At 48.6% G+C, this 12,670-nt stretch overlaps 1 protein-coding gene across 1 annotated transcript in view; it reads right to left on the reverse strand.

The window, feature by feature from the left end:
* Positions 1–5,634: 5,634 nt before the first annotated feature.
* Positions 5,635–12,670, reverse strand: part of Cd9 (CD9 molecule) — a 32,526-nt gene continuing 25,490 nt past the window's right edge. Inside the window, exons 3-8 of the mRNA XM_028754472.1 lie at positions 9,432–9,529; positions 8,750–8,824; positions 7,792–7,890; positions 7,566–7,655; positions 6,607–6,690; positions 5,635–6,100 (exon numbers count right to left, since the gene is read on the reverse strand). Of these exons, the coding sequence (XP_028610305.1) occupies positions 6,035–6,100; positions 6,607–6,690; positions 7,566–7,655; positions 7,792–7,890; positions 8,750–8,824; positions 9,432–9,529 (512 nt within the window). The 3' untranslated portion in view covers positions 5,635–6,034. The remainder of the gene's footprint in view (positions 6,101–6,606; positions 6,691–7,565; positions 7,656–7,791; positions 7,891–8,749; positions 8,825–9,431; positions 9,530–12,670) is intronic.

Here is a 12,670-nt window from a genome sequence, read left to right on the forward strand (position 1 = left end):
GTGTGAGGTACCTGTATGTGGATGAAGTGTGCACTGATCAAATTGGACTCCTCTCAATACGCCATTTCCAACTTTTCCCTCACCCTTTGTGACCGCAGTTCTATCATCAGGATAACCTTTAGTGTCCTCACATGATACGGAACACGTGAGGCTTGGTTTTCTGGATCTGTCTTATTTCACTTAACATCGTATCCTCCAGTTCTGTTGTGTGACAGTTGGCAGGTCTCTTTCTTCTTTATGGCCAAATAATACTCCGATGAGCATGCGTACCACAGTTTATCTCCCCAGCTGATGGACACCTGAGCTGACTCTGTTTGTTGATGGTTTTGAAGAGTGCTGTGATAACCACAGAGGGGCAAGTGTCTCTGTAGTAGGCGGACCACATCCCTTTAGGTATATATCCAGGAGTGGTATGGCTGGATCATCTGGTAGTTCTATTAGTTGTTTTGAGGAAGGATACTGATGTCTACAGGGGCTGGACGAGCTTACATTCTAACTAGCAGTGTATAAGGAGTCCCCTCAGCCTTGTCATTCTAACGGGAATGAGCTGGCGCTTCATCATAGGTTCGACTTGCAGTTCCCCATGGCTGATGCTATGAAACATTTCCCCATGTTTGTTCCTTATGTGAGCCGTCAGGGAAGGTTCTAGAGATCACCATCCAGGGTTCAGAGGAGCCTGTGGTGTGATGGGTAATATCACACGTGGAATCTAACAGTCTGAGACTTACCCTCTCCTTGCCCCCACTAAAGGAACCCACAGCAGCGGACTGTGTCCTTCCTCCAGGCAGCCCTGCTCTGCGGAGGCCCCACTCGAAGGGCTAGCAGCTGTGTTCTGTACACATTACTGCCTTGTTCTCTGAGAGATCCCCCGGTCTGCCAGGACCCAGCCAATTTCCTAGATTAAATTTTCTCTGATGAATGACCTATTTTACATTTTGTTTTCCCCGGCTAGACCATGATCTCCACTGGTCATTTAACAATTTCCAATCAACTACAATTGAAAGGACATATAAATTATACTACATACAATGGCTGAACTGCTTAAGGAGAAAATGATTAATCTTTGCTCTCATCGGCCAGGGCTCCCAGGAGAGGTGACCCGGACTCGGCTTTCTACCTTTGCCTTAAACCCGGCAGGTGGCTCAAATCACTTAAGGTCTAACCTACTGCTGCACCTTTTGATACTTGGGCATTGCCAGGGGGATGCGGGGTGCTGCTGTCAGTGGGGATTCCAGGCTAGCCCAGAAGGAAACAGGAGGGAAGCCTGCAGGAGGGTGTGGTCGCTGACCTCGGGCTGGGTTTTCCCCGGTCTTACTGGGACTGGGCCTTTGTGGGGAAGAGCTAGAATTTTTCCTTCCTTAAAAACATTAAAAAAGAGATTTATTTTTATCCATGTGTCCATGTGTATGCCCCATGTGAGGGAGCTGGAGTTACAGTGACCGGTAGTTGGGAGTCTGGGAACAGAACTTGGGTCCTCTGTAAGAGCAGCAAGTCCTCTTAACCCGAGCCGGCTGTCCAGCCCCCTCCTGTCTCTTTTGATGCCAGGGAGATTATGCCTGTTTCCTACTCAGGGGATTCCTAATTTTCTGAATACCATGTGTATTTCATCTTCTTTCTCCTCATTCTCTTAGATACCTGCTTAGAGGAGCTGGTCTACGTGGTCACCATGGTGTGCAGTTAGATGCTTTCTTTCTCTTTCCTTTGAAATGGCTTCAGTTTACTTCTTTTCTCTCTCTCTCTCTCTCTCTCTCTCTCTCTCTCTCTCTCTCTCTCTCTCTCTCTCTCTCTCTCTCTCTCTCTCTCTGAGACAGAGTAGCCTTGGTTGTCCTGGAACTCACTCTGTAGACCAGGCTGGCCCTCAAACTCAAGAGATCGTCCACCTACCTTCGCCTCCCAAATGCTGGGATTAAACGCATGAACCACCATATCCAGAGTGTTTATTTTTGAAACTGGGCTGTAACCCAGGCTTATGTAGCTCGAGCCTAAATTTCTTGATATTTCTGCCTCTGCAGATGTGACAGTAACCTTAATCAAAGCCATACCTCAAAACCAAAACATGAGCTGGGCAGTCGTGGCACACACCTTTAGTCCTACCTCAGCAGATGCAGGCAGAGCTCTGATTTTGAGGCCAGCCTGGTCTACAGAGCAAGTTCCAAGACACCCAAGGCTATGCAGAGAAGCCCTGTTTTTAAAAAGACTAAAAAAACACACCCCCACACCCCTGCCAAACAAAACCAACCAATCAACCAGGACAAGCTCTGGTATCCCACAGAACTCCTGCTTCATCCTAAATTTCACCCTTATGGGAATTCAGGTAAACTAGTGCCGCCCATACTCCCAGGATATCTCAAGGGTGGTGAAACCTGGTCATGAAATGAGCCCTGGAATATCATATCCTCTGGGCCTTGATGTGCTGAGGCTGCCATGTGGCCACCCAGTCACAAACAGTACACACACACACACACACACACACACACACACACACACACACACACACGGCTATGGTGTACACAGACATGCTTTTAATTCTTCTCTTCCGTGCCAGAGAAGACCAAATCCATGGCCTCATTCACATTGCTCAAACTCTTTACCTCTGAGTCACAACTCAGCCCTGTAAATGCTTATTCCCTCCCCCACGCCAACCCCTTACCTCCCCCCTCTCACTCAGGCTCCCCTAGCTCCAGTCCAAAGGTTTATTTATTTATTATATGTAAGTACACTGCAGCTGTCTTCAGATACCCATAAGAGTGATCAGATCTCATTACAGATAGTTGTGAGCTACTATGTGGTTGCTGGGATTTGAACTCAGGACCTCCAGAAGAACACTGACTGCTCTTAACCGCTGAGCCATCTCTTCAGCCTGCAAATGCTTATTCTAACAACTGTTCTGAAGTCTCCTGGCAGGTGACGTCTCAAGAAATAATGTAGTGATCAAGGATCAACTCCCAGAGCATGCTTTTCCAGGCTCTCCTGAGTGCCATGATCCTGTTTCCCTGTGTGTCAACGATGGAGAATCCACGGGTCTCTCCAACTCCAACTCAAGACAGGCCGAGACCTGTGGGTGCTGGTGACTGTCCAGGTAGGGGTGGTTAGAACAGCACACCCGGCCTCTGGAGCGGGAGGACTCCTTAAGGTCTTGCCTGGTCAGAGGCAGGTCTGGCTTAGGGGTTTGCAGAGTGGAGGTTTCATGTCAGAAGGTCTCACCCTGCCTGCATTTCCACTAGGGAAGCAGATGGTTTGGGAAAATCCAATTTAAAAGGACAGAAATTGAATTAGCTCTCCAGGGGTCTGATGGCCAAGACTGGAGTGGGGACAATTGCATTATCTGCTCAGGGCTCACCAAGCCAGCATGAAGGCTCAGGGTGGGTGGGGTGAACATCCCTGGGTCACTTAGGCCTGGATAGATTGAGAGGAAGAAAAGTTCCTTGAGAAGTCATTACAAGGACACCCTGTCATCCGGTCCCCTCTGCCCGCCCCCTTACCCCCTACCCCTCAGCCCTGCTCTGTAACTTACATAAAACTAATGGCTTACTCCACAATTAGAACCATAGTAGCTGTCTTCAAACGCTTGAATGGAGAAGGGATCCTGGGCCACAGGGGAACAGCGGAACCGAGAAAGCTACCTTGGTTCATCTTTTTTTTGCTTGTCTAGCGTAATACACGCAATAAACAACACACCATTTGGATCATTTTAAACTGCCCAACACACAAGTCCTCTGTATTCCCCAAACTTCATTTACGCCAAACAGAAACTCTGGACTTATTAAACAGCAGTAGCTCCTAGGCCAGCAAGATGGATGGCTCAGTGGGAAAAGGTGCTTGCTATGGAGCCTAAGGATGAGAATTCAACCCCTGGAACCCGCATAGTGGAAAAGAACTAACTTTCACAAGCTGCCCTTTGACGTCCACATATGAACTGTGGTGTGAACCCCCCTTCTAAGCTAAACAGACATATGCAATAAAAAAGTTAATTCAAATAAGCAACTCTGGTAACGTTTTGTTTCTGTCTCCCTAGCTGAGTCCCCTCAGATCTACTTCCTGTCTCCGACTTTACCTATTCCAGGGCCTCCGTGCAATTACAGATACTGGCCCTCTTATATCTGGTTTATTTCACTTGCCACAGTGACACGAAGGCTCATCTGCCTCAAACTCACAGAGAACCACCAGTCTCTGCCTCCTCAGCACTGGGATCAAAGGTGTGCGTCACTACTCTTTGCCCTTCTTAAGGCCCGATAATATTCTACTTTGGTCATCCATTGCTATGAACATGTCATAGCATTCAGGAACATTTTGAGTCTCTCTTGTTTTGATTCAGGACCTTGACCATGCTCTGTGGCCAGTGCCGGCCTGGACCTGATAACTGTGCCTTAGCCTCCTGAGTCCTGAGACTACAGATATGTACCCCCATACTACAGATTTTAATAATTTTTTAAAAGTGCATGGCTCTTTTGTTTGACAGTACATTTGTGCACCACGTGCATGCCTTGTGCCCAGAAGAGAGCCATCATACCCTCTGGAAAGATGGTGGCGAGGAGCTATGTGGCGGCTAGGACTTGAAGCTGGGTCCTCTTGAAGAGTGGCCAGCGCTCGTCACTGAGCCATCCCATCTCCACCACACTGTTTCTTTACTGTTAACCTGAATCAGGGAGAAGGAATGAAGCTGTTTCCCACGCCTCAGCTCAGCTCTACCGCGGAGGGTCCAGTCCAGGTAAGACTCTGCCAGTGTCAGAGACAAGAACTGCCACAGGGTCGCCTGCCAATGCCAGCTGGTTCTTGTTTTCCCCTACCCATTGGTCAACTCGACTAGTTCCAGGGTCTGTGTAGAGGGACATATTCCTGTGATGAAGCCCTGCATGCGTGGATCTGAGAGTGGTTCCATCTCTTTATTAAATCCCAATGGATGTATACTCAGCTGTTCAACCAACAATTCTTCATGGATAAGCATACTGAGCACTGGCTATGCCCAGTTACCAAGGTCTTGGTGCTAGAGGCACAACAGGGAGCATAGCAAAGACTTGGGTGACCCCAAGGCACCATACGCTGCTGAGCTGGGGGCACATCCTAGTGTGGACTAAAATTGTCACCTCAGGCCAAAATCTCCCAATCGATCACGCCTCAGTTCCCTTGCTAGTAGATGAGGAGACCTACCTTCCAATCGACTTCTCATTTACTGCCCCAAGAATACAAAACAGCTGGAAGAGGTAGGTGGGCTGGTGCACAAGGGTGATGCCAGCACTTGGGAGATCTGAGGGCTGCCGGGGAACTTGAGGGCAGCCTGATCTACAGAGAAAAATGCCTAGCTAGCCTGGATAACAGGTTTTAAAAAAAAAAAAAAAGCTGAAAAGTTCAATCAAGTCAATCCAAGCTTCAACCCAAGCAGTTCTAAAAAACTAACTTAAAGAAAGCAATCGGCGGGCTGGAGAGATGGCTCAGTGGTTAAGAGCACTGACTATTCTTCCAGAGGTCCTGAGTTCAATTCTCAGCAACCACATGGTGGCTCACAACCATCTGTAATGGGATCTGGTGCTCTCTTCTGGTGTGTCTGAAGACAGCTACAGAGGACTCATATAGGTGAAATAAATAAATCTTTAAAAAAAGAAAAGAAAAGAAAAGAAAGCAATTGGCAATCAGTCCTGGACATTGTTATAACCTTTTATTATGTATCAAATTGTCTTCAATATAACTTACAACCTGATTTTTATCTGATAGATACTTTTATCTATTTAAAGGCAAAAAAATTCTTCTTATGTACAATATCTTATGTCTAGAGTCTGGCAAATATAGTACCTTTCATTGCAGGATTTTTGCTTAACATAAGAAGCAAAAATAAACAACCAAAAAAAAAAATCAAAACAAACTGAACCCCCCCCCCAAATACCTCAACTACAAATGGCAATGAATAAAGCATTAAAAAGACAAACACAGAATAACTGTTGTTTAGAAATGCATAATGAATACTAATATTAGTGGCAAAAAACCAAACGGCCCGGACCGTCTTCAGGGCCGTTGTTCCTGCTCGGGGCTGTGGCAGACTCTAGACCATTTCCCGGCTCCTGCGGATGGCACAGCACAGGATCATGCTGAAAATCATGCCGAAGACCTGCAAAGACAGGAAGGGGGCATGGTTTGCCTGACTGGAAGGGAAGGAGCATCACCCAGTCCAAGACAAACGACCAAAGCAACAAGGTCCAAGAACGGCACTGATGTAGAAGAGATCAAGGCCAGATAACAGGAAGGACGGCGGGACTCGGATTCTGACAGTCAGCTGCTGAGACATTTCCTTAGAGAACATTCAGGGTGAGACCCTAAAAACGCAGCTTTAAATCCTAACTTCAGTGTTTCCAACACAGCATGCAGGTTAGGACTCTCCCCATCCTCTTTTCTTTGCAGGGCTGGGATTGAAACCCAGGGCTTTGTCCATTCCAGCCAAGTGCCCTGCCTCTGAGCCACAGTCTGAGGACTCCTACTTCCTAGTAGTAAGAAGGAAATACTGATGGCATCCACCTGGCCAGGACAGCCAGGGTTGCTTTTGAGCCTACAGCACTTCTAACAGCGCCTGGGCACAGCTTGACAACAGTCTTCTTCCCCGGACCACCTGCCACTCACCATCGCCACAGCGATGCCGATGCCCACTGCTCCAATGATGTGGAACTTGCTGTTGAAGACCTCATCGATGGCTTCCGGGCAGGGCTTAGGGAGGCAAGCAAGACACACACGGTCAGAAACAGTTCTCACTTTGGGTGTGTAACTCTTCTTTGATGACTTGCAGACTCCTCTATCATTCTGAGAGGCCTCGTGGCCAGAGGGCCAACTGGAATGGGTGTATTTGGGCACAAGGGCTGTCCCAGCTGGTGGCCAGAGGGGGGAACTAGATATATGGGGGGTATCCCAAACTTGAGAACACTTCAGAGAAAGGTGAGGTTCGAGGTCTTTTCTTTCTATAATTCTTTTACACGTGTGAGTGTTGTTTGCATGTGTGTGTGTGTGTGCACTACATGTGTGCCTGCTGTCTGTGGAGCTCAGAAGAGGGCATACGATCCCCTGGGACTGCAGATACAGGTGACTCTGAGATGCAATGCTGGGTTCTCTGGAAGAGTGAGTGCTCTTAACAACTCACCACAGCACCCAACCCTTTCTTTCTCTTTTTGGCAGCTCTTGGGCTGGAACTTGGGAGTCTCATCCACCAGGCAAGCATTCTGCCACTAAAAGAGGAAGGACCCTCTGGGTCCAGCTTCACATGGTTGTGGAGTGTCGCTTTTATAATTCTGCTTCTGGACTAAGGAAAACTGACCAACCGGGAACTGTTTCTAAAGCCTTAGGAGCAGACATTCCCTCCATAGGGTCTGCTTGGTCTTTAAGGCTTGGCACTTGGGCAGTGTGCATGGTCCCTGGTGCCTGTAGCTGTGGGAACTAGGGGATTTGGTTCTGTCTCTGATCTGGCCTTTGTCTCGCTGCCACTTGAGGAAAAAGGCCCCTGGGAAGAATGTTGCTAAATTCACCTAAGCCCTCACAAGGATTTGTCAAAGGAGCAGGGCAAGGTGCCAGAGGGTTGCTTCTAAGTTTACCTTAACCTGGAAGGATTCCAGAATCTGTTTTTTGGGGCAGATGTCTGAGATAAACTGCTCCACACCACCAGCTATGCCACAGCAGTTCAACTGAAGAGAGAAGGCAGGGATGGGGATGAGAGAAACAAGATAGTTAAAAGAGGCGTGACAACCTGGTATAGAAATACCCGATACCCTGCAGGATGTACCGGAGGGGTCAGTGGGTTCCACTACAGAGGTGACCTACCGCCATATGGATGGCTTTGAGTGTTTCCCTCTGGGGCTCATCCTTGTTCCTTAACTTTTGGTAGGTGTCCTTGTAAAACTCCTGGACCTCTTTAATCACCTACGAGGGACAGACAAATCAGGAGCAGAGATGGGTTTCTCAAAAACTGCTTCACGGATACTCTTCAAGCACTTGGCTAACAACCCCCAGTTCCGTCTTTCTCCGCACTGTTCCCGCTCCACCCTCCAAAGTGCCCAGGTTACGGGAGTCTGCCATCTAGCCTGGCTAAGTTTCTTTTGAGGTGGTGGTGTGGTCCTGGGAATCCCCAGCCTCTATCCCTTCGTCAACTCTTTTATCAGTTGGATAGTTTCTTTGAAAACAGAGATCCCACCTCAATCCCTTCCTCCTTCTCTCACTGAAGAATGTAAGGACCCTGCCTTTAAATGCTGCACCGGTGTGTTCCAGCCTGGCCTACAACTCCTTAGAGTTCACCAGAGAAACTCAAACTCACGTTCCTTTGCCCAGAAGTTCCCCACTCCTCCTGTCCCCCCCCCCCCCCACGTCCCATCTCATTCAAGGTCTAGATCCACTCTCCTTTCTTTACAAACTGGAAGAGATGCCCTGGTCCATCTTCACCTTTTTAAATCTCAAGATATTTTTGGTTATAAATGACTAGAGTGACATTTGTCAAACATCCTTCTCCCACACTATATGGTGAAGTTCCTCAAGTGTGGGACCTGGAACCCAGATACTTGGGGACCTTTGCATAGCATCTGGTGTGGTACTTGTAGTATGTATTTACAGATTAGAGAAAGGGAATCTTTGCTGATTACAGAAAGCTATGTTGTTCTGAGCAACCTTTCTAGGCGTAGCGGGGAAGGGCTATTTATTTTGGACCCTTCAATCTTCTCCAACCCTCTTCCCAGCTCAGAAACTCAAATCACTGTAGGACCCAAGCATTTTTATGGGAAACACCTACCTCATCCTTGTGGGTATAGCCCCAGACGGCTGCGGCTATCTCAATGGCGAATATCACCAGGAGGAATCCGAAGAACTAGAAGACACAGGGGATGTGGTGAGAGGGACTCCAGCAAGCCAGACAGCAACGCCAAAGGGATGCAGAGCAGTTAGCATGCAGGTGACACAGATGAACAGAGGGTGACCAAAAAGCAGAGAGCCCAAGGCATTCTGGGGGAAAATGTGACCCACTGCACCTAAACTGGTACTTGGGGGTGTTAGTTTGGAGCCAGGCATTAATAAACCGCCACTGCCCACACACAAGTGCTACTGCGAATGGGGAAACAAAGGCAGCACATTCATTCCGTGGTGTTTGGGCAAGACGGAACCAATTTTTGAAACAAGAAGGAGAGAGGACAAAAGGATCCGTGGATTCGGGGGGGTGGGGGCAAGCAAACATGGCCTTTGAGAAAGGTAGAAATAAAGTCCTGGCATTTAGCTGCCTATAAAAGGTGGAAGCCAGGCAGAGAGGGCTGGACCTGAAGTAAGGACAGCGAGAGGTGGAACAGAGCCCGCCGGCCTAGGCGCCTTCCTAACTCCACTGGTTCTACCTGTCCTGTGCACTGGGCCTGGTGACATTTTGGGAAAGGAATGGGATTAAGGCAAGACTGGCTAGCTACTGGGAGCACAGAAGGAATACTCACCAATCCCAGCATGCATTGGGACTCCTGTATAGCTCCACAGCAGCCCAGGAAACCAACCAGCATCATGAGGGCCCCAGCTCCAATCAGAATGTACACTCCTGAGGGCAGGAGAGAGGAAAAAGGATACAAGGTTGCAAACATTAGTGTGGAGGCCCAGGCCTCTTCCCCTGGGAGCCTCCAGCCTCCTCGATGGCCTCCACTCCAGGGAAGGAGGCCTTTTCTTAACCAAACAGCATGCTCCACCTTGGCTTCTGGTTCCTCTCACCTCCTTCTCCCGGAACTCTGCTCTACCACATCAACACTCTACCTTATCCTTGGGCCCTTTCCTAGAAGGCACCCACAGACAGGCACCCTGATGCTCAGGAGACAGCCCCTGGCTCAGTCTGTGATGTTTCATCCCAGCAGGAGAATGTACTTGAGCTAATTCACTGAGACCTCTCAAACTACAGTTTGGGGCTTGAGTATTGGATTCCCCCAGAAATCCTTTCTGCATGCTGCCAGGCACCTACCACTACCCAGCGCCCACGCTGGACAGCTCACAAATGCCTGTAACTTCAGCTCCCAGGATCTGATGTCCTCTCTTGGCCTTTGCAGGCACTTCACATTGCTTATACACACACACACACACACACACACACACACCCCTTACATGCCATGATATCCCATCAGCCCACCTAGGAAATCTTATGGTCGGAATGAAGTTACTCTAGATTAAGGGTTTGAAAGGATTCATCACGCTGAGGGGAGACTGGGTGACGTCATGCCTAAGTCTTCGATGTGACTGGTTACTGGGGAGGAGATAGGAGAGGGCAACGACTCTTTAAGTCTTGTCCACACCCAGACAATGCAAATCCTTGGATCTGGAACCAGAGTGGATAGCCCTGGCTACATTTATTCCAGATCACCACGGCTGTGCCCAGAGTGCATCATACAGTGACACTCTTGAGAAGCCATAGTTGCTGAGCAGGGACTATACCTTTGTGAAGCCCTCTTCTGTCCTAAGTCCCCAAGGAAAACAAAGGGAGTTGCAGTGCCTCCCATAAAAAAAACAAAGCAAAAAAAAAAAAAAAAAAAAGCAAAAAATGTATTGTAATGTATTTAAATATTTATTCTTAAGTTAGTGTATGTCTCTGTTGCTGTACATGCTTATGAATGCAGTTGCCCTGGGAGACTAGAAGAGGACGCTGCAGCCCCTGGAGCTGGAGTTAGGCAGTTGTGAGCCACTCAACATCGGTGCTGGGAATTGAACCTGGGTCCTCTGAAGGAGCATTACACACTCTAACCCCTGAGCACTTCTTCAGCCCCAGTACCTGTCTTGCTACCATGCTCTAGCCAGTGCTACAGTGACACGTCAGGAGCCTCAGCTTCAAAGCCCAGGATGCTTGGGTGGGTATCTATTGAGACAGGGTCTCTTCAAGTGATTTCTGGCTGACCTGAAACACTATGTAGAATGGCCTGGCCACAAGTTCATAGAGAGCCATCTGATTCTGCCTCCCAAGTGTTGGGTTTAAAGATGTATATCTCAGCCAGGTGTGGTGGTATACCTTTTACTCTTTCTCTCCCTCCCTTCCTCCCTCTCTTTTTTCCCTCCAAGATAGGGTCTTACTATGTGCAGAGGCAAATGGATCTCTGTGAGTTCGAGACTGCCAATCTCCCAAGTGCTGAGATTAAATGTGTGAATCACTATGCCCAGCTAATACAACCTTAATCCCAGTACACAGATATAGAGGCAGAGGGATCTCTGAATTCCTGGTCAGCTTGTTTTACAGAGTGGGTCCCAAGACAGCCAGGGCTATGTACTGACCTTGTCTTAGAAAGGAGAAAAGAAGAGAAGAGAAGAAACAGCAAGTTGTTGGTGTTTTAAATAAAATACGGGGTGACTGGGGTTGAGAAATGGCTAAGAATGTTTGCTATGCACCCATGATGACCTGAGTTTAAGATCCCAGAACTTACATCCACATAAAAAAGCCGGGTTATGAGTGTGTGCCAGCGCTGGGAAGCGGAGCCAGTCAGATCCCGGGAGATAGCTGGCTGTCTGGTCAGTTTAGCTGAAAAGAACTTGAGGTTCAGAGAGAGACCTTGTCTCAATGACCTGGAGAGCACAGGAGACACCCGGCGTTCCTTTTGGCTCCCACATGTGCACACATAAATTTAAGAGAAATGACTGGGGTTGAAGCTTTAGTACTACAAAAAGAGGGACGGCAACAGTGCAATCTCCTGGAACTGTTGTGATATGTGCAGTGAGTGTACACACACACACACACACACACACACACACACACACACGCCAACTGTTACTAATCTCAACAGTATGCAGGGCGGTGGTGGCGCACAACTTTAATCCCAGCACTTGGGAGGCAGAGGCAGGTGGATTTCTGAGTTCGAGGCCAGCCAGGGCTACACAGAGAAACTCTTTGTCTCGAAAAACCAAAATAAATAAATAAATAAATAAATAAAATAATCTCAACAGTATAAGGCCTATGTAACCACTGCAGGAAAATGTGATTTTTATGGACTTGATACTCTCTCCCTGTATTCCCACCGAGATCAGAGAGACTTCTTCAAATAGGCTGAAAACGAGAGGGGGAGATATACTTCTCACGGTACACAGCATACTACGTGACAAGGACTTTTGGCAGGTGCCACAGTGACCTCACCGTCCCCCACCTGCAGCACCCAGCGTACGGGCCGGACTCTGCAGGCAGGAGACCGTGGGACTGGCCTGCAGCTGATGCTCATAGGCAGCACAGAGCAGAGCACACAGTGGGCATTTGTGCCTCTCTCGCCTCCTCCTATCGCCACTGTGACGTGAAGTCACGTGGGGTTACTGGCAAACCCCAGAGTACATGAATATGGGTATTGTTTCTGTGCATGCCTGGCCCAGACTGGGCAAGGGGACAAACTCAGCTTGTCCTCAAGTCATCTTCCTGGCCAGCCGAATGCAGTGGGGCCTGAACATGGGAGGCAGTACTCGGCCCCTGGGGAGGAGCACCAGCTGCCAAGGGGACGGCACTGAGTGTGGCAGTAGGACAGCCGTGCTTTCTGTCGTATCAGGGCAAGACAGGGAAGGATGAGGTAACTTCTTTGAGCTGCAGAGCAGGGGCTGAATCAACGGAGAGGACATGAAGAGATCAAAAGGATTTATAAGCACATGGAGGAGAATCAAGTGCAAACACACACGCATTCTCTCTGAGTCTATACCCTGGTATGGAGGCTGGGACACCCTGGCAAGGCCGGGC

This window comes from Grammomys surdaster, unplaced genomic scaffold (genome assembly GCF_004785775.1).
Source record: "Grammomys surdaster isolate TR1022 unplaced genomic scaffold, NIH_TR_1.0 126013, whole genome shotgun sequence".
Lineage (NCBI taxonomy): Eukaryota > Metazoa > Chordata > Mammalia > Rodentia > Muridae > Grammomys > Grammomys surdaster.